The sequence below is a fragment of the Betta splendens genome, chromosome 14 (genome assembly GCF_900634795.4).
Source record: "Betta splendens chromosome 14, fBetSpl5.4, whole genome shotgun sequence".
In the NCBI taxonomy this organism is placed as follows: Eukaryota; Metazoa; Chordata; class Actinopteri; order Anabantiformes; family Osphronemidae; genus Betta; species Betta splendens.
In genome coordinates this window covers 1,442,922-1,466,543 of record NC_040894.2, presented here as the reverse complement: position 1 = coordinate 1,466,543, position 23,622 = coordinate 1,442,922, and the positions used below count along the sequence as shown (strand labels likewise).

The window sequence follows — 23,622 nt, the reverse complement described above, 5'->3', positions numbered from 1 at the left end:
GAAAGGCTTTAAATGCTGCATGAACACATGGCGTCATATCAGCAGTTTGTGCTGCACTGTTCTGTGAGTGCAGTGACCAAAAAACGCAATGTCACACGGAAATATGCATTTAATCTCAAATAAATTAGGCCACATGCAAATCTGTCAGTGCGGCCTATTCAAAATTAATAAATACATTTTTCTAAGTTTGCATTTGAATTGCATTCATCAGTGTCAGTGATTCTCTTTATACGGTTTCCCTCATATTTTAAAATTCAGCTACAAATAAAAGCTGTTATTGAACAATACGCGTTTTGCTTCAGTACAAATCCTGCGCTCATTAATGTAACACTTCACGGTGTTAAAATTAACGACGCATTAAAGTGAAAACAGCGTTTGAGCGTCGCAGCGGCTCCAGGTGGTGGAAGCTCATTAGGTAATTTCAACTCAGGCATTTTATGAGTCAATCACACGTTTTAAAAATCAAATCTAAATCTGACTGCAGTAAGTAATTCATGTGCCAGAAGGAGGCTGCTGCTGCGCTGCCGCATCTCTGACGTTCACACACGGCCACAGCAGCTGAGTCCAACAAAAGGAAATTAAAGACGCAAAGCGGCGTCTGTGAGAAGGGACGGAGCTACGGCCTGTTAGTGCAAATGAGCAACCCACTGCTTGATATTACGACTGAATACAATACGACCCAGTACAATAAACGGGAAATGAAATTTTGTAGAAAATAACAGAGTGCGTTGAATGTTGCGCTAAATGCGCAGGGAATCGGTGGAATCTGTGCAGACTTCTGCGCGTCCGTGTGAAATCAGGGACATAAAGTTGTGACTGATGGTTATTTATTGTGAGACGGGTGGACAGTGAAATATGCTGCGAACTGCTGTGCTGTAAACAGTGAGCAGGAGAGAAGAGCTTTTATGGAATACATGTAACCCCGCTGCGAGGTGACACCTCCTGATTTATGGCTGTATTTAGATAAGACGCGGCCGTAAATGGTTTCTAAATAGCGTCAAGGTCATGCAATGTAATGGGATAATGTTTTTGGGCGATGGAGATAAGATGGTGTGTTTGGTGCGAGGAGCTGTGGGGCGTTCACGTGGAGATACGGGCCTTAAACAGCCGAGGCCGCGGACTGCGTCGGTCCCACAAGAACCAGATAATTCATCAAGTGTTTCATTTACACTTATCATAGCGCCCTGAATTATACAGCGTGTTATTACTGGAAACTCTCAGTGTTCATTCTGATTATGTGCTCTAAAATCAGCCATTTGACGCACAGAACGACCATTGCGCGTTTGGCAAAGTATGAAAAATCCCTGCACAAACATTAGGTCGAAAGAGGAATTGATAACAGCGTGAAACTGGGAAATAATGTCACGTTTTCAGATGAAATATACGGCGCAGTTACAGGTGGGATCATAAAGTTTGTTCAGACCATTTCCAGTATTTTTGTATTCAACATTCGTTTATTTTTGAAAAAGAAATCAATTATACAGCGAGTCTGACTATTTTACCAAAACATTTTTAACTCGAAATTCAAACCTTGGAAATGGGATTTCGCCATGTTCCTAAATTTAACGTGTGTTTTTTACGGGTTTATTACTGCAGTATTTTATTAAACCGTTGTTGCGTAAATGTCATGCGTAAAACCAAAACTGTATGAAAATAGAGGCTGAAAAGCAGATCCGGTGATTTTTACACAACCCGAGACTCTTGAAGTAGAACTGTGATATGTGCCCGTCTTTGCAGCCCGTGGTCCGCTCGAACGACACGCTCGCGCTTCAGTGCTGCGTTCAGGACGCGGCACCGAGGCGCGCGCAGCCGCAGCCTCTGCACATTCCCCTCCCATCCTGGGCGCTCGCCTCGATTGGCTGCCTCTTTTCCTCGCTCACATCCAAATCATATAAACCTGAGGGCCTCACACCTTCACCCAGGTCAAATTTCTTGGGCAAATCACAGCAGCCTCTCCGGGAAACAATCAAGATTCCGCAGTTCGAGAGGAGCTCCGCGCCTCGTCGACGTTCGTACCCTGGAATTATAAACCTTTTACGGCTTCTTTCCTCCGACTGAAGTCGCTTTCAGAATGACGACGGCGCACAAGTCGGTGGCTTCGTCTGGCTTCGCTCATTGAACTTTAGGGAATATATTTTAAGCCTTGAATGCGTCCCGTTGGCTGCAGATCCCCGAGAAAAGGCAAGTTTGGGGCCGCAGCAGAGAGAAGCCGTGGGCGACGGACAACACGGAAACGACCACCGCCTGTTCGCTGAGCCGCTCAACATGAACCTGATCGGGGGCTACCAGCATCACCACCACCTGATGCACGAACCCTTCCCCTTCGTCCAGCGGTGCCACCAGGACGCGCCGTACTTCCAAAGCTGGGTGGTGAATCACGCGGAGGTGCCGTCGGACTTCCAGATCCAGCCGCCGTACGCGGCCGCGGAGCTGGGGGCGCCCGGGGGGGCGCACGACGCCCGGCTGGAGGGGCTCCAGGCGGGGATGGGGAAGAGGAGAGCGTCCGGGCCGAAGAAGGAGCGCCGGAGGACGGAGAGCATCAACACGGCGTTCGCCGAGCTGAGGGAGTGCATCCCGAACGTCCCGGCGGACACCAAACTTTCTAAGATTAAAACTTTACGCCTGGCCACCAGTTACATCGCCTACCTGATGGACGTCTTGGCCAAAGACTCCGGGGAGACGGAGGGCTTTAAGGCCGAGATTAAGAAATTTGAAAACCGGGATCTGAAAAGGAAACGAGAAGTGGTGAGTTTACGGGAAACCGCTTTTACTAAAACGCCTTCACGTCGTTCAGAAGCCGAATGCTTTAAATACCACAACTGCGAATGTCCTGAAACTGGGCAAATAGAAGCTGCATGTGTAAAATGGCGACGATGGTAAAATTACCCTGATTCCTCGTTTTTTTTTATTATCACCAATTCATCAAACGCGAACAGAACCAGGTTGTTATTAGATTAAACCAGCGTCACCACAGCTCAGTTTGCTGTAAGTTTAGCTCCGTCAGAGCAAAATACGACAACCCTCAGCAAAAATCTGGGTTTTAATTTGTGAAGCAGAAAAATTAATTTACACTCAGATCATTGAATCCGTTTAGGATGTGATAGTTATATTAAATTAAAACCAAGACTAAACACATGTTCTGTAACTAAAACATTCCACGTGATAATAAATTATTTTCAAGTCAACAAAATTAAATAAGAGCAGCGCCTGAAGTAAAACAAGCATTATTCACATTAGTGGCACCAGATGTGACGCGAGCCTCATTATGATACTTCTCAAATGTATTAGTTTGGTCTCTAATATTTTCCTTTACTGATGAAAACATTATCAACATTTTTAGTTCAGTCAGCGCGAGGCACTTATAAACAGTGACATCACACGGACTCATACGTGTGGTCACTTCAGTAAAGTCCGTCGTGTTGGTGGCGCCAGTGCAGCGTGATGTGCGGCTTGTGACGCTGACGCCTGTGTTCCCTCCGCCCGCAGACCGACAGCCTGCCCGACTCCTTAGGACACGAGAAGAAGGCGAAGGGCCGCACCGGGTGGCCGCAGCAGGTCTGGGCTCTGGAGCTCAACCAGTGAGGGCTTCTGCGTCCTCGCGCCTCCTCATCCCCGAACCTCATCAAAGACTCTGGATTGAGACCAGATTAAAACCACTGACTGGCTGACGCTCAATGCACCGTTGCGCACGTGCAATGACAACTGAAGGACAGCCCGTAAACGGCGGAGGAAACTCCGAGGCGCTGTTTTCTCCTGGCGAATCTGGCTGTAGGTGTTTGATATTTGTGGTATTTCTGCTTTCGATGTTCCCACCCTCCAGTACTGTAGACCAGATGTGGCCACGGTGTCAAAAACCTCTGTCTTCCCTAAAATGCGTCTCTCTGGCGCTGAAACGGCAAAATCAGTTGTGGCAAGTAACAAATATAGTAAATCCTGAATAAAACGTGAGATCAAAGGCATCGTTTAAATTATCATTATTATTTTGACTTTAGGTGAGCTACCGGCTGTAAAATTGTTTGATAAATGAATATATTAAAATATCGTCAAACTGCGTTCACCACTCAGCGCGTTTTAGCATATTTCCGTATTTATTTCCTGTGTGTGTGTGTTTGTGTGTGTAGTCGAAGCCTTTCTCTGACTTGTTTTATCGTTTTATTTTTCTTCTTTTATTTCGCTATAGAAACTTTCCTAAACCCGACGCTAAGGAAATCATTATTGAATAGATCCAAACGTATTTTTTATTTTATGTATGAATTTACTTTGAACGTCTTCCATTTATACATTTTACAAAAGATATAGCGAACATTGACAAGTAAAATTACTTAAAATACAAACACACACGCTGATACTGAATTTAAAAGCGCTAGTACTTAAAATAATGACAAACCAAATAACGGCCTACTTTGCGTCTCACGCAGGGCCACAGGCTACACAATTACACAATTAAATGGATAGTTGCAGGGGTCAAACATGATTGTGGTCTTGTTGGGAAAAGAGTCCAGAGGACGCAAGTTTTGAGAAGAAAAGCTTTTTGACACCGAATTTGTTGCAGTCAGAATATTTAAAATCCAGTTTGTCGGTCCGATCATCTGATTGTCAGGTCTTCAGGCTGTTAGAGATGTTTGTGTAAAGTCTGTTTAAATATACTGACCTGAATCTACCTCAAAATTAATGTCACTGTCCGTTTAGAAAAGAGGGAAACGTTCAGAATGCGACAGTGAACAAACAAAAACAACTACGAGGGTTCATATTACCGTGCGGAATGTTGATGCAAATGTACATTAGATGTGAAGTTATATAGTTCCGTAAATAAATGAATTATTTTAAGCCAACGTTGGTGTTGATACGTGTCCAAATAATGGGAATAATATAATGATCAGATCAGGTTCTTCTTTTTGGTTTGATTTGGCTGCGACTTATTTAGAGGGAGACGAACCAGGAGCCTTAACGTAAATTCACGGCAATATGTCGAATTCAGGCCAAAAGCTTAAACGCCACCAGACGCTTGAAGAGTTTGACTAAAACATGGAAAAACAAATGATTTATACGTGAAAGTAAATAAAAATCTGTTTTCTTTCGTTTTTTTAAATTTAAAATCTTAATAGGAGCGTAAGTAGATGACGCCAAACATTTGACTTTGTGTTATATAGTGTGGAAAGCAGAGGATCAACAGTGACCTCTAGCGGCTGTGGCGCAACAAGGCAACAGACGAAAGCAGGATCACATTTTCACTTTGTTAACTTCAGCTTTGATTACAAGACATAAAATACTGGAGCCCAGGGACTCTGTCTGGATTAGAAGTAGAACATGCCTTCATTTATCTGAACGAGTCAGGTTGTTCCCCATGTACAGCTTCAATAGCAGAACATCTTCACTACACTTTATAAACTTATCAGCATTCTATCTAAAAACATTGGGTGGCAATAAGAACTGAGGAAATATTTGAACTTGAACCAATTTCACAGACCTCCTGCAAACAGGGAAGAGGTTAAAATGATATCAGACGTTTGTGTTACTAGACCAGAACTCAGCTGCAGCCTCTGCAGAGGCTTCAACAGCTTAGCATTAAAATACATTTACAAACTCAACCGAACCCAATGTTTGTCTCACTGCTGCAGCCTTTATCAAGTTACCCTCAATTTATTAATAGAGGTAAATACTTACTTTTCTCCCCAGATGTTGCACATGTTCCAAGTTATCCATGCGACTGAACAGAGATGAGACCATTGCATCTTCCTGTACAATACATTTATTATTATTATTTTATTGGAGCAATAAGCAGTTATTTAAATATGTTTTCTCTATTACAACACTTAGGTTAATGTGGCCTATATGTTAATAAAGTCAGAGGTTACCTACATGTCACTAACAAACCTACAAGCAAAATGAAAACTTAACAGATGCTAAAGAAAAGTGGACAAACTCAGTGTGATGGAGAGATTTAAATATTTGCTGCCAAGTTGAAAATAATAATTTAGTCACCATCATAAAACACAATCCAACTAGGAAATGATGCTTTAAAAGGAGGGAAAACAAAAGGTGTCAGCATCAACAACCTACAGACACAGTGATGGATCAGTCTTATTAAAGCCGCCGTCGTCACAGTCAGCGTAACAGTCCTGTGTGACGAACTGAAACCCGCTGCTCAGATCAAACAATGTGCAGCCAAATTTAAATGCGAGCGATCAGAACGAGATGTTCAGTGTTTTCACCGTTCAGATTATTTCAACTGGCCACAGAATCAGAAAAGATTAAACGGTGTTGTTGGCGTTTGAGACGGGCGAAGAATTCGAGCATCAAATAATCGCCGTGTTTGAATTAGTCCAGCAGCGTCTAGCGAGTCCGTTCCTGCCTTCTGTCCAACAGGCTGACTTCCTGAAGTCCACCCACAGGTGATTAGTATCAGCTCAAGGGACGAGACAAAAACCACCAATCTTAAATATTAAAGACACTAATAATTACTCTCACGCTTCCAACGGAGGAAAAAGAAAAATCTAAATCATATTTCAAGCAATTACCACTTTATACAGCATGTAGAGTTAAGGCTCAACTAAAGACAAAAGGGAAAACAAAAAGCTAAAAAATGAAAGTAGCTACCAACAGCTGGCATGTGCAGAGTATCACGTGTTTACATACGAGGACAGGGATCGTGGCTGAACGTCATTCCTCACCATCGGTAACGTCCAGTTCTGGGCCAGGACCCGACTGTAGGTTCCTTCAGTCCTGCAAAAAGGTTCAACACTCTCCCTGTTTGGCACAAGCATCCCTCAATGTGGACGTGATAACAGTCGACTCGGCAAAGGAAACATCTGAATGTTTTGGGTTCTGTACTCTTAAGGCAGTAATATTTTGTACATTGCATTCAAGCAAGTTACTGGAGATTCTACTTTGTACATGACTATGTTACATCACAGCACGCGTCCTGGTCTCGGACGTCTTTAGCGAAGGTGGAGGGAGTTCTATGAAACTAGACCAATCTTGTGTGTCCTTCACGGAGGACGCTGGGAGGGGACGGGGCTGCAGGAGCTGCTTCGTGTTCGTCACTGTTATTACAGACTAGCCGGGTTTTGCCGTAGCTACTGTTGTTCATAAGGTTCAGTCCAGTGGTTTGCCGCTGTCCCCTTTCTGGTCCAAGCGGCTCTTGCTGCTCTTCACCATGTAAATGAAGTAGGTCAGCGTCTCCTTCTCGTTCACCGGGATGTTCCTGAAGTGACGACTCACCGTCTACAGAGCAACACAACACAGATTTATGCACAGTAAGAAGGCGTCTGCTCCTCCAGGCTTACTGATAACACTAACAAACAGCAGAACACACTATTAGAAAATAGGACACTCAGTGTTCTGATTTGTATGAGGCTCGTGTCACTTTCACAGCCTGACTGAGGAGAAATCTGCGTCTCCTCTATTGACGACGCTGGTTTGGAAAAGCAAGTCACGGGGTTGAACAGAGGAGATGCTGGAAGGAATTAGTAAAGAATTTGGACTCCACCAGTCATCTGTCAGGCAGATCATGGTCGTTCAGCTCAACGCCAGCGGTCACAGCCAGCAGATAGCTGATGTGGAGGTAGCTGTACTTTACTTTGAATTATTTCATGTCCACAAAATAATAACAAAGGATCCAGATAAAAGATTAAACTACCTCCGCAAACAGTCACGTGACCCCACTCGCCAAATGTTCCTTAACACACTCTGAAACAGATGTTTTCTCTGCAACCGTCTTGGTCATAAACAGAAGGACTTTTTATTTGGGGCAGTTTAACACATTTGCATAAAAAGCCTATAATACAACAGCTGCCTTGTCAGAGTTGACTAGATGCCAAAACAGTCAGCCAATGGTAGATGGTGAGATAAAGGCCGGTCTGCAGTCACACCCACAGCTTTGGAGCAACACGTTGAACATCTGAGCCTAATGTTGAACCGATCTCAGACTTGTGTGTGGCTGCTCCACACTGAGAATCTCCCGGAGCTGCACGCTGCTATTTTTAGGTCATCTCATGTCGCATCACAAACAAGTAGACATTTGAAACACATCACGAGCCATTTCACAGGTTTTATGTTTTGTGGTTGACTGTAGTCATTGATCTTAACCGAATTTAAAATTATACACGAACAGCTGAATATTTCCAGGAGGAGTAATCGGGTCTTAAGTCTGACTAATGTGTGTTTGGATTGAAAAGCAGAAGAAAACACCGTCTGTTACGCTTCTCCTCACTCTGCTCAGCAGCAACTGCTTCTCCTGAACAGGGGAACAGCTGTAAGTGGTTGTGGAGCTGTTGACTAGTGCTTTATAAATGATGTGAGAAGCTCATTAATAGGAGAGTCTGAACCTGACTAAAAGCCTGGGGAAACATTCAACTTACAGCTTGGTTTTGTTTTAGCCCGTTAGCTCAGCAGTTCGCTCACATCCGACCCCATACACAAGGTATTTGTGAGGTCAAGGGTCAAGCCAGCTGCATGAAGTCCACCTGTTGATTTGGCAAATTAGTCCAACAATCTCCCCGTGACCAATTACTGCAGAATAAGCTCTGCAACACGACGTACATCATGGGCATGTGAGGGCCGAGAAGAAAGAGCCTACGAGCAGCTAATGAGGGCGGTTCAGAACAACCGGCCTGATTATTGCAAAGGACCCAGAGAGACGCACACAGCTTCCTTCCAGTACGCTCTTTAAAACAAAGTTTAGGTGTTCTTTTAGGTGAAGCTGTTTTTATTAAATCCACACAACAAACAAAATGTCTTTCGAGCTTTCGACCTTAGGACTGATTCCCCCCAGTGTTCAGTCAAGCAGTTCCAACTACTCAATCTGCTGAGCTTCATGTTTCATATAATCTTAATTGATTTGTGTTATAATAAAGGGTTTCGTTTCATTAGCGTAGCATTGGTTGGTGACTCTGGTACCAGTGTTCTCCTACCTCTGCCAGCTGGGCCTTGTTGAGGCCGGGTCGCGTCTGCAGCTTGTAGTGTCGCTTGTAGCGTCTCAACGTGTTCACCTGCAGCTGGAAAAGGTCGACCTGAGACAAGAAGCAGGGGCGGTCAGTGATTCTCTAACGTTAATATGTTCTCTTATTGTGCTTGTGTTTTCTTTGTTCTATTCTGACCATGATCATGTACTTTACCTCAGGCACCTCCACGTCATGGTCTGGGGACTCCCCTCCATCATCACTGGTCTTCCTCTTCCTCTTGTTGCGAACGCTCTGAATGAAGTTCTTGTGAAAATCACAGATGTAAAGATGTCGCACCTATAAGAACATAAAGAAGCGTGAGGGGGCAGTGGAGCTGTTACATTTGTTCCTGTTTAAACGCAGACAGATGTTTTATAATTTCAGCTTAATGTCTCCAGTTCAACACACATTGTGTTTGTTCTACTAGAGACTCATTTACCAGGTCACACTCACAAGTGACTGTTCACTTCTTCTTGGAACCAAAGCAGAAGTCAAACTAATGACTATTCTGCTTGGGTCTCAACACTTTGAAGTCAATATAATTTGCTTTTTTCTTTGGAGACTGTGTCCACAAACTGTTACTATAAAACTGTAGGTGTTTTATAGTAACAGTTTGTGGTGCTTGAAACAATGCTCTTCCTTGGCTGTTTCCCAACATCAGAATTCAGATTTTGGATTGTAAAATTATTGTAGTTACTAACTTTTAGTCCTACTGCTAACGCCACTACATCCTTAAAAAACAGACGCCCATATGAACACTGAAGGATTCCCTCCTTTAACAAAGACCTGTGAGACAAATCTAAAATAGACACTTATAATCAGTTCACAACTTATTTGGAAAGTTTGACTTGTAAAAGCTCCAGGCTTCATTACAACTTGAGAAACAGGAGTTTTACACAAAACTTCAGCTTTGGAAAGAACTTACTATATTTGATTAAACTATTAACGCTTCATATTAGCCTTAAAACGTAACCTCCCTGGTTGTCTCTTTCACAGGAAGGACAGATGTGTGTGTTCATCGTGTCCAACGAAACCTCAGTACAAACCGATCTAAACAGGGACAATACGAGCAGGAGACGTTTAGAGGACGGAGATGGAACATTCATATTAAAACTCGGAGCTTTATTTCTAACCCTGTCAGAATCTTTTCAAATCCAAACCTCCTATCGACAACTTGGTGCTGCACACTTTTAAATAAGTTCTGAGGCTCTTTAGGCCTTGACACGTTCCTAGTTTTAGTTAGTGTGTCGGTAGTGATCCTCTCCATAACAGACGAACTAACGACAACTAAGAAACGCGGAGTTGAGCAACAGCCATTTTATGACGATCGGCGGAGGCGTGTTACAATGAACGAAGGCTGAGTCGACTGTGTTGACTGGTGGCCTCCATTACGCTGCCATTTAACCGGTGTGGGTGCAAACAAGAGCACGGGGCGCCGCTGCAGTAGGAGCAACATTACGAAACGCTTAAATCCCAGCTTTTGTGTTCCCGTTGACAAGAGCTAACAGGCTAACTAGCGCTAGCTGTCAGCTGGAGGCACAACAGCTAACGTTACCGTCCAGCTGCCAAAACCACCAGCCGAGCTGTGACGCGGTTCTGCGTTTTGACTTACACTCTTGTCGATGTCCAGTTTCAGCTTCTTCTGGGATATACTCTTCTGGATCCGCTTGCTGAAGGAGGCGTTTCCAGCTGACCGGCCACAGCGCTCCCCGTCCTCGATCAGACAGCAGCTCTGGCCGTAGAACGGCGGAGCGGGCGGTCCGTCGTGGCTGTCTTCTTCTGTGCTGAATCCATTCATTCTGTACGGGCGCCCTGCTATTTATATTTATGTCCGAAGTGAAGCAGTTGGCGTTAGAGCCACTATCAAGCTTGCAAATTAACTGTTACTGTTGACCGTCGGCGAAAGCCAACCTCGTCTCAGCTAGCTCTGCTAAATGGGTCGTTCTTAAGCTAACAGCCCTCGATGTTCGATCTCGACTCTGCTAACTTACTTAGAACGACGAGTATCGCCTATCGAAGCCATTTCTCAGCGATCTCCATCAAATCTAACTAGAGAACAGCGGCTGCTAACGTTAGCTAGCCCCGGTGCTAGCAGGACCGCAAGGTGGCTTAGCTGCCGCTAACGGACAAATTCCTATGGTGGAACCGCAGCTGTCCCTACAAACAACTCAAACTACTTTTCGGTAAAACCCGCGCGTGACAACTACCTCACCCGACCCAGACGTTTTCCGTCGGTTCCAACAGATGAGACAGTTCTGAAGAAATCACGTTTAAACAAACTGCAGCTCAACAATCGCGGCACTCGTTCAGGGCAGTTCGTACAAAGAAACATGCTCCGTCGCTGTGGCGGAAGTTAGCATCCTCGAACACGATTGGGCGGCTTTGGAAGACGGCGGGGCTAAGACGCAAAAGCCGGCGTCTCATAGGTTGGAAGAAGCGTCAGTAACCTAGCGGTTTCTTCCTGTATAGCTCAGTCATATGTTTTCTACTGTGAATAGGACTCGAGGCTAAATGAATGGTTTTTAACTGCTAACAGCGACTGGACTATTGTAAACACATTGGTTGCATTTTTATAATAAGTTATAGCAACACGACTATTTGTTACAAAAGTGGAAATTAAAAGGTACATGAATGGGTAGATCCAAGTCTGACATCTGGGCTCGGTTCTTTCGGCCAGTCTAGTGATAGTCAGCCCATTTCCACCGAACCTCCTCCTCAGAGTACCTCTAGATTAATCTATTCGTCAGATGGTCTATAAACATCAAATAGGACTCTTAGTATTTAATGTGGTGTAATTTCCTGGAAGCTCTCCTTCAAATATCAATAACATAACACATCACCACTTACAAGAAATAGCTTTCAAAAATAATAAATCACTGTACACATTTAAAGTCACTGTACTCAATTGGCACGTCACACTTCATACGTAACTTACTTCCAAACTCCTCCTACTTCTTATTTTATAGCGTTTGATTTTACTGACATTATGTTTCTTATTTAGTTTATAGTAAGAATGTTGTTGAACACAAAGCACAGGGTCAACTAGACGTCGACTACATTTGTTATATGTAAATATTTCAGTTTTAAATTATTCAGATTCAACATTTTTTTTTCTATAGCTATTAACTTCTTAGTCAAACAAAACTACAGTTAAAGCTGAGAGTAGTGAAGTTTACTTAATGTACAGCACTCACTATTAAAATTATTGTTTGCCAGGTACCAATTTGTGAAAGCAGATTATCGGACAATATATTATGGTTCTAATTATGGAGGCAAATGCAACGCATTTGTAAAATGTTGTATATAGATGCATTTGTAATTCATATTTAGAGTAATTCAAGTACCTTTATATAGTACGTCAGCCCAAGCATACAATTTTAGTGGAAAGAGCCCATTGTTTTGTTTGTGTGCCTGTTCCTGTGTAGCTCAAAACCCAAATGACAGAAGTTCTCTGAGAAGTACATCTACGCACACACATCGTGACAGCACCTACCGCCAAGTTCCTTCACTTCCGGTGGATACAGAGGCCTCAGGGCGGGTACCGTTTTAAAGAACGGAACTGTTCACAATGTAACCAATAGAAAAGCACTCACGTGACCCTCGGGCAACCAATCAGATCGACAAGTCTGTTTCCGCCGGCCAGGTTTTATAAAGGCCCCCCAACCAATCCAAACCACTTCTCATCAGAGCTTAAAGTCTGTTTAGCGAGAAGCTACGATTTCACGGCGGTTCCCTTTTAGCCAAGTTCAGGAAACATGGTGAGTTAAAAATGACATTTCATTTAGTAGTTTGTTACTGTCACGAAGATGTTTGATAACGTCATAAAGGCGAAATGTATTGTTAAGTATTATTCCTAAAACTTTACTAACTGGGATTCAGATTTTGACTTAGTAAGATCCTTTATCAGAAAGATGCTGTGGTGCCACCATGCTGTGGTGTGTCACTACCCTGGTCTCTATTCAGCTTCAGACCTGTCAAACTGAACCATTCACTAAACGCTTTGAAGCTTTATGTTCAATCATTAATATAATGGGCCGCTCAATGACCTCTTTGAAGGCCAGTCTTCAAACGCAGATGTGTCTGGTTTTACGGAAACAATGGTAAACGTCATCAACTCTCCATGTAGTTTCCCACATTAGATGCCTCCTAATCAGGTCTTTATGGCCAACAGGTGTGGTCACCTGTATTCAGGGATGCCCTTAAATGGGTTATACATCAAACAAAAGCTCAAACTACACAAATGGAGGAAAGTTGCAAATTATTTTGAGAAACTATAATATTTCTTGCAGTTTTTATGCAAATGAATGCAAGACATTTGAATCAGTGAATGGTATTTTCCTCCTTTTTCTGCAGCTTCTGTCTTTGCTTTTATCATGTGATGAAGTCATCAGGCCCCAAAAAGCACAAGGGCATTTTATTTTTAGAACTTGCCCTATTCTAAAAGTTTGAAATGCAGTGTTTTGTAAGGGCACTCACTGGTGATCCTTTTCTATAAATGACTCCCCTCCACAGCGTGAGTGTATCTCGGTGCACGTTGGTCAGGCTGGAGTCCAGATCGGTAACGCCTGCTGGGAGCTTTACTGCCTGGAACACGGAATCCAGCCTGATGGGCAGATGCCCAGCGACAAGACCACTGGAGGGGGAGACGACTCCTTTAACACCTTCTTCAGTGAGACTGGAGCTGGAAAACATGTGCCAAGGGCTGTGTTTGTGGATCTGGAGCCGTCAGTCATTGGTAAATGTAAACAGAGGAATGCAGAGGTTTTCTTTTTCTCTTTATTGCAACTCATGTTGGTTTTCTGTAGACGAGGTCCGTACTGGAATCTACCGCCAGCTGTTCCACCCAGAGCAGCTGATCACTGGCAAGGAGGACGCAGCCAACAACTACGCACGTGGACACTACACCATTGGCAAAGAGATCATTGACCTGGTGCTTGACAGGATCCGCAAGCTGGTGGGTGACTTGTCGGGAGTAGGAGTTCTGACGGTTCCTAGTTCTGCTTCTGTGTACCCTGAGCACCACTTAATGTTAACTGTCCCTCTCTGTTCCCAGTCTGACCAGTGCACAGGGCTTCAGGGGTTTTTGGTCTTCCACAGCTTTGGAGGTGGCACCGGCTCTGGCTTCACCTCCCTGCTCATGGAGCGTCTGTCCGTCGACTATGGCAAGAAATCAAAGCTGGAGTTTTCCATCTACCCAGCGCCACAGGTGTCCACTGCTGTGGTGGAGCCCTACAACTCCATCCTGACCACCCACACCACCCTGGAGCACTCTGACTGTGCCTTCATGGTGGATAATGAGGCCATCTACGACATCTGCCGTAGGAACCTCGACATCGAGCGTCCGACCTACACCAACCTGAACAGGCTGATCAGTCAGATCGTGTCCTCCATCACGGCCTCCCTTCGTTTTGATGGCGCTCTCAATGTGGATCTGACAGAGTTCCAGACCAACTTGGTGCCATATCCTCGCATCCACTTCCCCTTGGCCACCTACGCCCCTGTCATCTCCGCTGAGAAAGCTTACCACGAACAGTTAACAGTGTCGGAGATCACAAACGCCTGCTTCGAACCAGCCAACCAGATGGTGAAATGTGATCCTCGCCATGGAAAGTACATGGCCTGCTGCCTCTTGTACCGCGGGGATGTCGTACCCAAAGACGTAAATGCTGCCATCGCCACCATTAAAACCAAGCGCACCATCCAGTTCGTGGACTGGTGCCCCACTGGCTTCAAGGTGGGCATCAACTACCAGCCCCCCACCGTGGTTCCTGGTGGAGACCTGGCCAAGGTCCAGAGGGCTGTGTGCATGCTGAGCAACACCACCGCTATCGCAGAGGCCTGGGCTCGGCTTGACCACAAGTTTGATCTGATGTACGCCAAGCGTGCCTTTGTCCACTGGTACGTGGGGGAGGGGATGGAGGAGGGAGAGTTCTCTGAGGCCAGAGAGGACATGGCGGCTCTGGAGAAGGACTATGAGGAGGTTGGCCTCGACTCTGCTGAAGGTGATGGCGAGGACGAAGGCGAGGAGTATTAAACAGCTGTTCATTTCCCCTGAGCTCTGATCTGTACCTGCTGAATAAAACCTTGACTGCAGTATTTGGTCCCTTGGTCTTTAATCTCTTCATCTCCAGTCAAAGTTTGTTACTACAGATAACAGCATACTGCTGCCCAGTCTTGTCAGAAGTGGTGTATATAAGCTGTCCTGACTACAGGCAGTGGTGTTTAGCAGATGTGATCTACAGTCTTAATTAGATGCAGGACGTTAAGCACATTGGAGATCAAGGTGGGGTTTGTTAGCATCACATACAAAAGATAACATTCTTTCAATCACCTTTATCAGACACTATTGAAACACCACTTAATGCTACAGTTTGTCTTTCTTTGAATCTTAATGCATTTGTAGTTTAAACAGAGACTTTGAGTGTTAATACACTACACAGATTATAAATAATCTGTGCATGTCATAGATCAGCCTGCGATTCCACCATTTACCACTAAGTGGTGACAAATGTTCACACGAAAACAATGACGCACTGATCTGACTGTCCATGTGTGACCCAGTTTTTACAGCACATTTCACAACACTTGTCAATTTAATGCATATAAGAGACGAACGGTGAAATCCATCCGCTCACATTGTCTTTCTCACACTCGGCTTTGTTCCATAATTGTGCGAGCTCTTCAGCAGACGTGACAGCACTTAATGAAAAGCAGAGGTCTAAAAAGCACCTGCTTCTCTGATGGAAGGACTATGACTGAAAGCCAATTATTTATATTATTGTAATACCTGACTCTACTTCAATGAGCCCAAGGTGTATTACAGTTACTGTAGGAACGTGGGTAAAGAAGAGAGCACAGAGACACATATCTGCCTCCCGATTCAGCCCATAGTGAGTGTGGAGCTACTTTCTTGACCTCTCAAATGTGGGAAAAACCAACTTCACTTACCAACATAAAGCAAATCTTCTCTTACATTATTTTATCATACGGTCACTGTACTGAATCGGTACGTCGGACTTCTTACGTAGCTTATTTACTAAACTCCTCCTACTTCATTTTTTAAGCATTTGCAGTTACTGACGTTATGTTACTTATTTAATATTTATAGATACAGTTCATAGTAAGAAAGTTAGTGACCACAAAGCACAGGGTGAACTAAACTTCACCTTAATTTGTTATCTGTAAATATTTCCATTTGAACCTATTTAGAATTATAAAAAAAATAAAAGCTATTAACACCTTAGTCAAACAAAACTGCAGTTAAAGTGGAGAGTACCTTTGTACTAGTGAAGTGTACTTATTGTGCAGTACTCATTACTAAAAGTATTGTTTCACAGGTACCAATTTGTAAATCCAATATATAAGGGTTGTATTTATTTATGTAGACAAATTCAACACTGTAATATGTTAATATGTTGTATATGAATGTATTTGTAACTCATATTTAGAGTAATTCAAGTTCCTTTATTTAGTACGTCAGCTCAAGCACAAAGTACTAGTGGCCCTGCTAAATGTTGTGTTGTTTGTTGTGCACTGTGAAAGAGCCGGTTGTTTTGTTTGTGTGCTTGTTTCCGTGTAGCTCAAACCCCAAATGACAGAGGTTTTCATATCTGAGCAGACACATCGTGACAGTACCTGTGTGACCCGATGAAAAATAAAGAAATATAGTACTGTACTTTAAAACTATCGTATTTTGATCCAAAATAATAATTTCAGTCTAGGATTAATACAATTATTTGTTTCTTGAAGAAAACATTCTTGAATCTTGAACTTTCGTATGAAATAAAAACAACTTTAAAAATCATAGTGCATTTAAAAACAAACATATTCTATGTGCACATGACCTAATAAGTCACACAGATGTTTAGTTGTTTCAATTGAACAATCGTTTTATTCGTTTTCGGAGCTAGAGACTTGATGTATTGTCCGTGTTTTCTTTTACATGTTTTTATCACTATAATGTCTGACACCCCTTGAACACCGCAGGAGCGGCAAAAGGATTCGGCCTCATTCAACAGGTTGAATGCGTCCCTGAAACGTGGCGTCCAACTCACAGAGAGGCCATGAGGCTGCTTGGTTTACTCACCAGTTTTTCTACCACCGGAGTCTTTTCTTTTCCTAGTTTGCCTCGGTTCGGACCTCAAGTTCGCTTATTTTCACTCTTGTCGCGATCCACGGCACAACTGAGCAAACAAAGCTTGCAGATCATCGAACCAATCAGCAGCGTTGCTGATGTGATTGACAGAAGGGAGGAGCCAACCAGCTACGAATGAAAAGTTTCTGGTGATGTGCGTGTCAATCAATAAGCCATAAAAACATGATGAACGGCAAAACTATCGTATATTGGCTCTACGATATCGTACAGACTCCGAAACTATCGTATAACTACGATAACTATCGTATGTCTGGCAACACGGATGGATACAGAGGCCTCAGGGCGTTCACCGTTTTAAAGAACGGAACTGTTCTCATTGTATCCAAGCCAAAAGCGCCCATGTGACTCCGGGTAGCCAATCAGATCGAGGAGCCAGTTTCCGCCGGCTAGGTTGTATAAAAGGCCCCGCCCAACCAATCCAAACCACTTCTCATCAGAGCTTAAAGTCTCTTTAGCGAGAAGCTACGATTTCACGACGGTTCCCTTTTAGCCACGTTCAGGAAACATGGTGAGTTAAGAATGACATTTCATTTAGTAGTTTGTTACTGTCACGAAAATGTCTGATAACGTCATCAAGGCGAAATGTATTATTAAGCATTAATCCTAAAACTTTACAAACTGGGATTCAGATGTTGACTTAGTAAGATCCTTTATCAGAAAGTGTAGTTTTGCGAAAATAAAGCCGACATGGATATGATGAAACATGGATATGATGAAACATGGATATGATGAAATATGGATATGATAAAACATGCGCAGAAGTCAATCCAGTACTTGCCGTCGACACTTGGACCATGCTGTGGTGCCACCATGCTGTGGTGTGTCACTACCCTGGTCTCTATTCAGCTTCAGACCTGTCAAACTGAACCATTCACTAAACGCTTTGAAGCTTTATGTTCAATCATTAATATAATGGGCCGCTCAATGACCTCTTTGAAGGCCAGTCTTCAAACGCAGATGTGTCTGGTTTTACGGAAACAATGGTAAACGTCATCAACTCTCCATGTAGTTTCCCACATTAGATGCCTCCTAATCAGGTCTTTATGGCCAGCAGGTGTGGTCACCTGTATTCAGGGATGCCCTTAAATGGGTTATACATCAAACAAAAGCTCAAACTACACAAATGGAGGAAAGTTGCAAATTATTTTGAGAAACTATAATATTTCTTGCAGTTTTTATGCAAATGAATGCAAGACATTTGAATCAGTGAATGGTATTTTCCTCCTTTTTCTGCAGCTTCTGTCTTTGCTTTTATCATGTGATGAAGTCATCAGGCCCCAAAAAGCACAAGGGCATTTTATTTTTAGAACTTGCCCTATTCTAAAAGTTTGAAATGCAGTGTTTTGTAAGGGCACTCACTGGTGATCCTTTTCTATAAATGACTCCCCTCCACAGCGTGAGTGTATCTCGGTGCACGTTGGTCAGGCTGGAGTCCAGATCGGTAACGCCTGCTGGGAGCTTTACTGCCTGGAACACGGAATCCAGCCTGATGGGCAGATGCCCAGCGACAAGACCACTGGAGGGGGAGACGACTCCTTTAACACCTTCTTCAGTGAGACTGGAGCTGGAAAACATGTGCCAAGGGCTGTGTTTGTGGATCTGGAGCCGTCAGTCATTGGTAAATGTAAACAGAGGAATGCAGAGGTTTTCTTTTTCTCTTTATTGCAACTCATGTTGGTTTTCTGTAGACGAGGTCCGTACTGGAATCTACCGCCAGCTGTTCCACCCAGAGCAGCTGATCACTGGCAAGGAGGACGCAGCCAACAACTACGCACGTGGACACTACACCATTGGCAAAGAGATCATTGACCTGGTGCTTGACAGGATCCGCAAGCTGGTGGGTGACTTGTCGGGAGTAGGAGTTCTGACGGTTCCTAGTTCTGCTTCTGTGTACCCTGAGCACCACTTAATGTTAACTGTCCCTCTCTGTTCCCAGTCTGACCAGTGCACAGGGCTTCAGGGGTTTTTGGTCTTCCACAGCTTTGGAGGTGGCACCGGCTCTGGCTTCACCTCCCTGCTCATGGAGCGTCTGTCCGTCGACTATGGCAAGAAATCAAAGCTGGAGTTTTCCATCTACCCAGCGCCACAGGTGTCCACTGCTGTGGTGGAGCCCTACAACTCCATCCTGACCACCCACACCACCCTGGAGCACTCTGACTGTGCCTTCATGGTGGATAATGAGGCCATCTACGACATCTGCCGTAGGAACCTCGACATCGAGCGTCCGACCTACACCAACCTGAACAGGCTGATCAGTCAGATCGTGTCCTCCATCACGGCCTCCCTTCGTTTTGATGGCGCTCTCAATGTGGATCTGACAGAGTTCCAGACCAACTTGGTGCCATATCCTCGCATCCACTTCCCCTTGGCCACCTACGCCCCTGTCATCTCCGCTGAGAAAGCTTACCACGAACAGTTAACAGTGTCGGAGATCACAAACGCCTGCTTCGAACCAGCCAACCAGATGGTGAAATGTGATCCTCGCCATGGAAAGTACATGGCCTGCTGCCTCTTGTACCGCGGGGATGTCGTACCCAAAGACGTAAATGCTGCCATCGCCACCATTAAAACCAAGCGCACCATCCAGTTCGTGGACTGGTGCCCCACTGGCTTCAAGGTGGGCATCAACTACCAGCCCCCCACCGTGGTTCCTGGTGGAGACCTGGCCAAGGTCCAGAGGGCTGTGTGCATGCTGAGCAACACCACCGCTATCGCAGAGGCCTGGGCTCGGCTTGACCACAAGTTTGATCTGATGTACGCCAAGCGTGCCTTTGTCCACTGGTACGTGGGGGAGGGGATGGAGGAGGGAGAGTTCTCTGAGGCCAGAGAGGACATGGCGGCTCTGGAGAAGGACTATGAGGAGGTTGGCCTCGACTCTGCTGAAGGTGATGGCGAGGACGAAGGCGAGGAGTATTAAACAGCTGTTCATTTCCCCTGAGCTCTGATCTGTACCTGCTGAATAAAACCTTGACTGCAGTATTTGGTCCCTTGGTCTTTAATCTCTTCATCTCCAGTCAAAGTTTGTTACTACAGATAACAGCATACTGCTGCCCAGTCTTGTCAGAAGTGGTGTATATAAGCTGTCCTGACTACAGGCAGTGGTGTTTAGCAGATGTGATCTACAGTCTTAATTAGATGCAGGACGTTAAGCACATTGGAGATCAAGGTGGGGTTTGTTAGCATCACATACAAAAGATAACATTCTTTCAATCACCTTTATCAGACACTATTGAAACACCACTTAATGCTACAGTTAGTCTTTCTTTGAATCTTAATGCATTTGTAGTTTAAACAGAGACTTTGAAGTTTATACACTACACAGACTACAAATAATCTGTGCATGTCATAGATCAGCCTGCGATTCCACCATTTACCACTGAGTGGCGACAAATGTTCACATGAAAACAATGACACACTGATCTGACTGTCCACCTCAAGAAACCAGCATGACCTGAATATAAATCCTATCTTTTAGTTTATATAAAACTCTAAGCTATATAAAAAGATCATATAATTAATTCTTAATTGATGTTACCCCATTGGTGAAGAAGCCATCTACCAGCTTGATTGACAGAAGTCCTGCTCGACCTCGGTGCTTGTCGTGCACTCATGTCCCAGCATCAGTGTTGGACCTCAGCGACGCTTGTGTGATCTGACAGGGAGCAAATCCCAGCGTTCAGGCTCTAAACGAGGCGTAATGGTCAGGTTTGTTTGAAGCAGCAGCCAGACTGCAGTTCACTTACTAGTGTGAATCAGATCAACACCTGAGGATGAGGATGCTGCACAGACCAGAGGGAAAGATGAAGAGAGAAGACATAAAAGAAGTTTGGAGGAGTTAAGGCAAGTGGATTATCCTAGGCCCATAAAGACTTTTTAATGGGCAGCTTTGATGGGATGCTGTGGGAACATAATCGCTTGGTGTCTCTCTTGACCTGATGTGGCTCATGAGAGGAGGGGAAATTAATTGCATGCTGATTGATTGAGTTTAAAAGTGGCCAATGATGGAGCGCTGAAGCATTAACAGGTTTTTACTTCGCCGTTCTGAGTTTTATCATCAGAGAAATGCCTCCCAGAGCCAATAACATCTTGCAACGTATTCAAAGTTGTCCCGGTGGCTCGGTCTCTCCGAGACAATGTGACAAGCTGAGCGTTATACGACTTCCCATGAGACTCCAGCAAATGGGCCGTGCTCAAGAGCAATATTACTTCAGCGATGAATAAATCACTGCTGGCTAAAAGCGACGTGAGCTGCTGTGTTGTCAGATGAAATTGTTATGAGATTAACATTTACTAAAAGCGCATTTTTCAAGAGGTAACGAGAGACAAATGAGAGACAGCGGAGGAATATTACTCAGAAACATAAGCCGGCATCTGTGCAGATCTGGTGCTTCTCGCTGGAGCACAGAATTCCCGTCCACAACAGAGACGTGACCCTGAGGAGCAGACGCTGCTCGTGTCGTCAGTTTACCCAGAATCAGACGTTCCTGATTCCCAACAATACGAGGGAACGTTTGAACGTCGTCTTCAGGGAACTCATTTGTCTCCATGTGTGACCCAGTTTTCACAGCACGTTCCACGATACCTGTCAATTTAGTGAGTATAAAAGAGAGAAATGCTGAAATCCATCCGCTCACATTGTCTTTCTCACACTCGGCTTTGTTCCATAATTGTGCGAGCTCTTCAGCAGATGTGACACAGCACTTCATGAAAAGCGGAGGCCTAAAAAGCACCTGCTTCTGCGATGGAAGGACTGTGACTGAAAGCCAATTATCCGCCTGTCACAGAGAGGAATGAAGAATTTCCACCAGCGCCTCGTTTCCTGACACAAACAGGTTCGCTCTGCTTGGAGTTCATTTCCAGGTGGGGATCTAATTTTCTGTCACAGTCTCCTAAAAGACCACGGCCCGGACGGCGTCGGGCCTTTGGTTCTGACCCCAGGTCTGCGGGTTCTGTCACGGTGCGAGGCCGTATTTCATGGACAGATGACAAAGAAGCTGTCGTCTGGTTTGTCTTTAACTCTGAGCATCATAGAGCAGAAATGAAGCTGTGTCCACTGGGACCGTTCAATAATCCATCAGTAACTAATTAGTGGCAGCCTATTAGGAGACGTGTAATTCTGCCCCAACACGACTAATAAACATGACAAAAGCCTTTAAAGTAAACAGTCTTGACTGACAGGTTCTATACAGGTCCCACTGGACTCAGGCTTTCACAGCATCATCGCCTATAATCGCGCTTTACTCCTCAGACAACGAGCGAATGAACACATCTGCTAAATTCAGTTCAATCAATGAGCGTCATTGTTTTCCCACGAGAACTGGACTCCGCTCTGAATTGATCACAGTAGCTTCACAAAGCTTTCCAGAGATTCTGGCTTGTGTGTAATAATTAAAATCATCTCTTTGCCGTGTGTGGGTGTGGGTGTTGCTTTGTAAACCAACCATCAGCCAAGCGGCCTTTTCAGTTGGGTCAAAGCACAGTCACATCATTCAGTCACATTTTACTCAATACATTAGAAGAACATAAACGTTCAATAAGAAAGGATAAAATAGTTATAAAGTGTAACTCTTGGAGTAAAAGGTGCAAAAAAAATCACTTTAACCAAGATGAAATTCTGCATTAATGTTGACCTTTTCAGCACGGAGCCTTTCAATCCAGCTTCTCTTTCCAAGAAACTATAACCTTGGCTCGTGTGTATATTATATAATTACACGTATATAACAAGATGGTGGTGGTGAGATTTAAAGAGGAACCAGGTTCAATCTGCTGTCAGTCATCAACATTTCCGTCATTTGAGGAATTCACTTCTTTAGTGTCAGCGAATTCAGTAAAACTGGTCTCGTGCTGATTCAATTGACAGTGTTACTGCAATGTTGTATCAGTTATTGTAATAATTCGCTTGCAACCTTTTAACGCCACCATGACAGAAGTGCCACTGACATATGAGTTACAGCATTAAATATCCATAGGTTTAAAGCCAAGCTCCTGATGCGCAGCTGGGATATTTAGTCCAGTTTAAGTGTTTTGTGAATAATTTAATGCCTTTGACCTCTGACCTCATCAAAATTCTGCAGTTATAGCTCATTTCAGATGCTGAACTACTGAGAGTTAAACATAAATCTTTTACCTAAAATGACCTTTGACTTTTACTAATACTCGAATTATAAAACAGACAACTGGTGTGATTCCATTGGAATAGTTGCATGACCTCTAAAACATCTGTGCAGGAGACGTGAGAAAAGGTGCAGGTAAAGGTCATCCACCAGGAACTGGGCGTGGACCAAATAAAGGGGGCGTGGCCCAGATGAATGAGGGACAAACGGAAGAAAACCAAACCCCCGGCATCAGCTGTTTTAACCTTTAGTAAAGTAAATAAACATCGAATCACGATCATCTGTTCCTGCGACACATCAACATATTGTCGCTCATTTCCCTGAGAAATCGACTCACAGGACACACTACGGTTTATTCCTGGTCTCCTGCAGCAGCAGGAGACGTGACGATTCAGTCTGCCGAGCCTCTTCC

The 23,622-nt window shown here is 44.2% G+C and overlaps 4 protein-coding genes across 6 annotated transcripts; 3 read left to right on the top strand and 1 right to left on the bottom strand.

Annotated features, from left to right (window-relative positions):
* Positions 1–1,865: 1,865 nt before the first annotated feature.
* On the top strand, positions 1,866–5,142 carry LOC114869467 (heart- and neural crest derivatives-expressed protein 1-like). The gene is made up of 2 exons (XM_029173746.3): positions 1,866–2,745; positions 3,487–5,142. The coding sequence occupies exons 1-2, from the start codon at positions 2,266–2,268 to the stop codon at positions 3,580–3,582; spliced, it is 576 nt and encodes a 191-aa protein (XP_029029579.1). The 5' UTR covers positions 1,866–2,265; the 3' UTR covers positions 3,583–5,142.
* A 589-nt stretch (positions 5,143–5,731) lies between these two features.
* On the bottom strand, positions 5,732–12,377 carry sap30l (sap30-like). Its single transcript, XM_029173748.3, has 4 exons — positions 10,555–12,377; positions 9,117–9,239; positions 8,913–9,011; positions 5,732–7,224 (listed from the first exon to the last, which is right to left on the bottom strand). Exons 1-4 carry the CDS (start codon positions 10,738–10,740, stop codon positions 7,096–7,098), a joined length of 537 nt encoding a protein of 178 aa, XP_029029581.1. The 5' UTR covers positions 10,741–12,377; the 3' UTR covers positions 5,732–7,095.
* Positions 12,378–12,547: 170 nt separating this feature from the next.
* Positions 12,548–15,035, top strand: LOC114869454 (tubulin alpha chain-like). 2 transcript variants are annotated; one of them, XM_029173720.3, is made up of 4 exons: positions 12,549–12,700; positions 13,455–13,677; positions 13,748–13,896; positions 13,996–15,035. In XM_029173720.3, exons 1-4 carry the CDS (start codon positions 12,698–12,700, stop codon positions 14,974–14,976), a joined length of 1,356 nt encoding a protein of 451 aa, XP_029029553.1. In that variant the 5' UTR covers positions 12,549–12,697; the 3' UTR covers positions 14,977–15,035. The 2 variants fall into 2 exon arrangements, with proteins under 2 accessions (XP_055358106.1, XP_029029553.1); XM_055502131.1 differs by having other exon boundaries at positions 12,548–12,700; positions 13,748–15,035.
* A 2,408-nt stretch (positions 15,036–17,443) lies between these two features.
* Positions 17,444–20,073, top strand: LOC114869453 (tubulin alpha chain-like). 2 transcript variants are annotated; one of them, XM_029173719.3, is made up of 4 exons: positions 17,444–17,605; positions 18,493–18,715; positions 18,786–18,934; positions 19,034–20,073. In XM_029173719.3, exons 1-4 carry the CDS (start codon positions 17,603–17,605, stop codon positions 20,012–20,014), a joined length of 1,356 nt encoding a protein of 451 aa, XP_029029552.1. In that variant the 5' UTR covers positions 17,444–17,602; the 3' UTR covers positions 20,015–20,073. The 2 variants fall into 2 exon arrangements, with proteins under 2 accessions (XP_029029552.1, XP_055358105.1); XM_055502130.1 differs by having other exon boundaries at positions 18,786–20,073.
* Positions 20,074–23,622: the final 3,549 nt, after the last annotated feature.

Coding starts and splice junctions, on each gene's coding strand:
- LOC114869454 (XM_055502131.1), top strand. Junction 13,678..13,747: donor TCTGGAGCCGTCAGTCATTG/GTAAATGTAAAC, acceptor GGTTTTCTGTAG/ACGAGGTCCGTACTGGAATC.
- LOC114869467 (XM_029173746.3), top strand. CDS start 2,266: ATGAACCTGATCGGGGGCTACCAGCATCACCACCACCTGATGCACGAA. Junction 2,746..3,486: donor TGAAAAGGAAACGAGAAGTG/GTGAGTTTACGG, acceptor CTCCGCCCGCAG/ACCGACAGCCTGCCCGACTC.
- sap30l (XM_029173748.3), bottom strand. CDS start 10,740: ATGAATGGATTCAGCACAGAAGAAGACAGCCACGACGGACCGCCCGCT. Junction 9,240..10,554: donor AACTGGACATCGACAAGAGT/GTAAGTCAAAAC, acceptor ATGTTCTTATAG/GTGCGACATCTTTACATCTG. Junction 7,225..8,912: donor ACAAGGCCCAGCTGGCAGAG/GTAGGAGAACAC, acceptor GTTGCTCTGTAG/ACGGTGAGTCGTCACTTCAG.
- LOC114869453 (XM_055502130.1), top strand. Junction 18,716..18,785: donor TCTGGAGCCGTCAGTCATTG/GTAAATGTAAAC, acceptor GGTTTTCTGTAG/ACGAGGTCCGTACTGGAATC.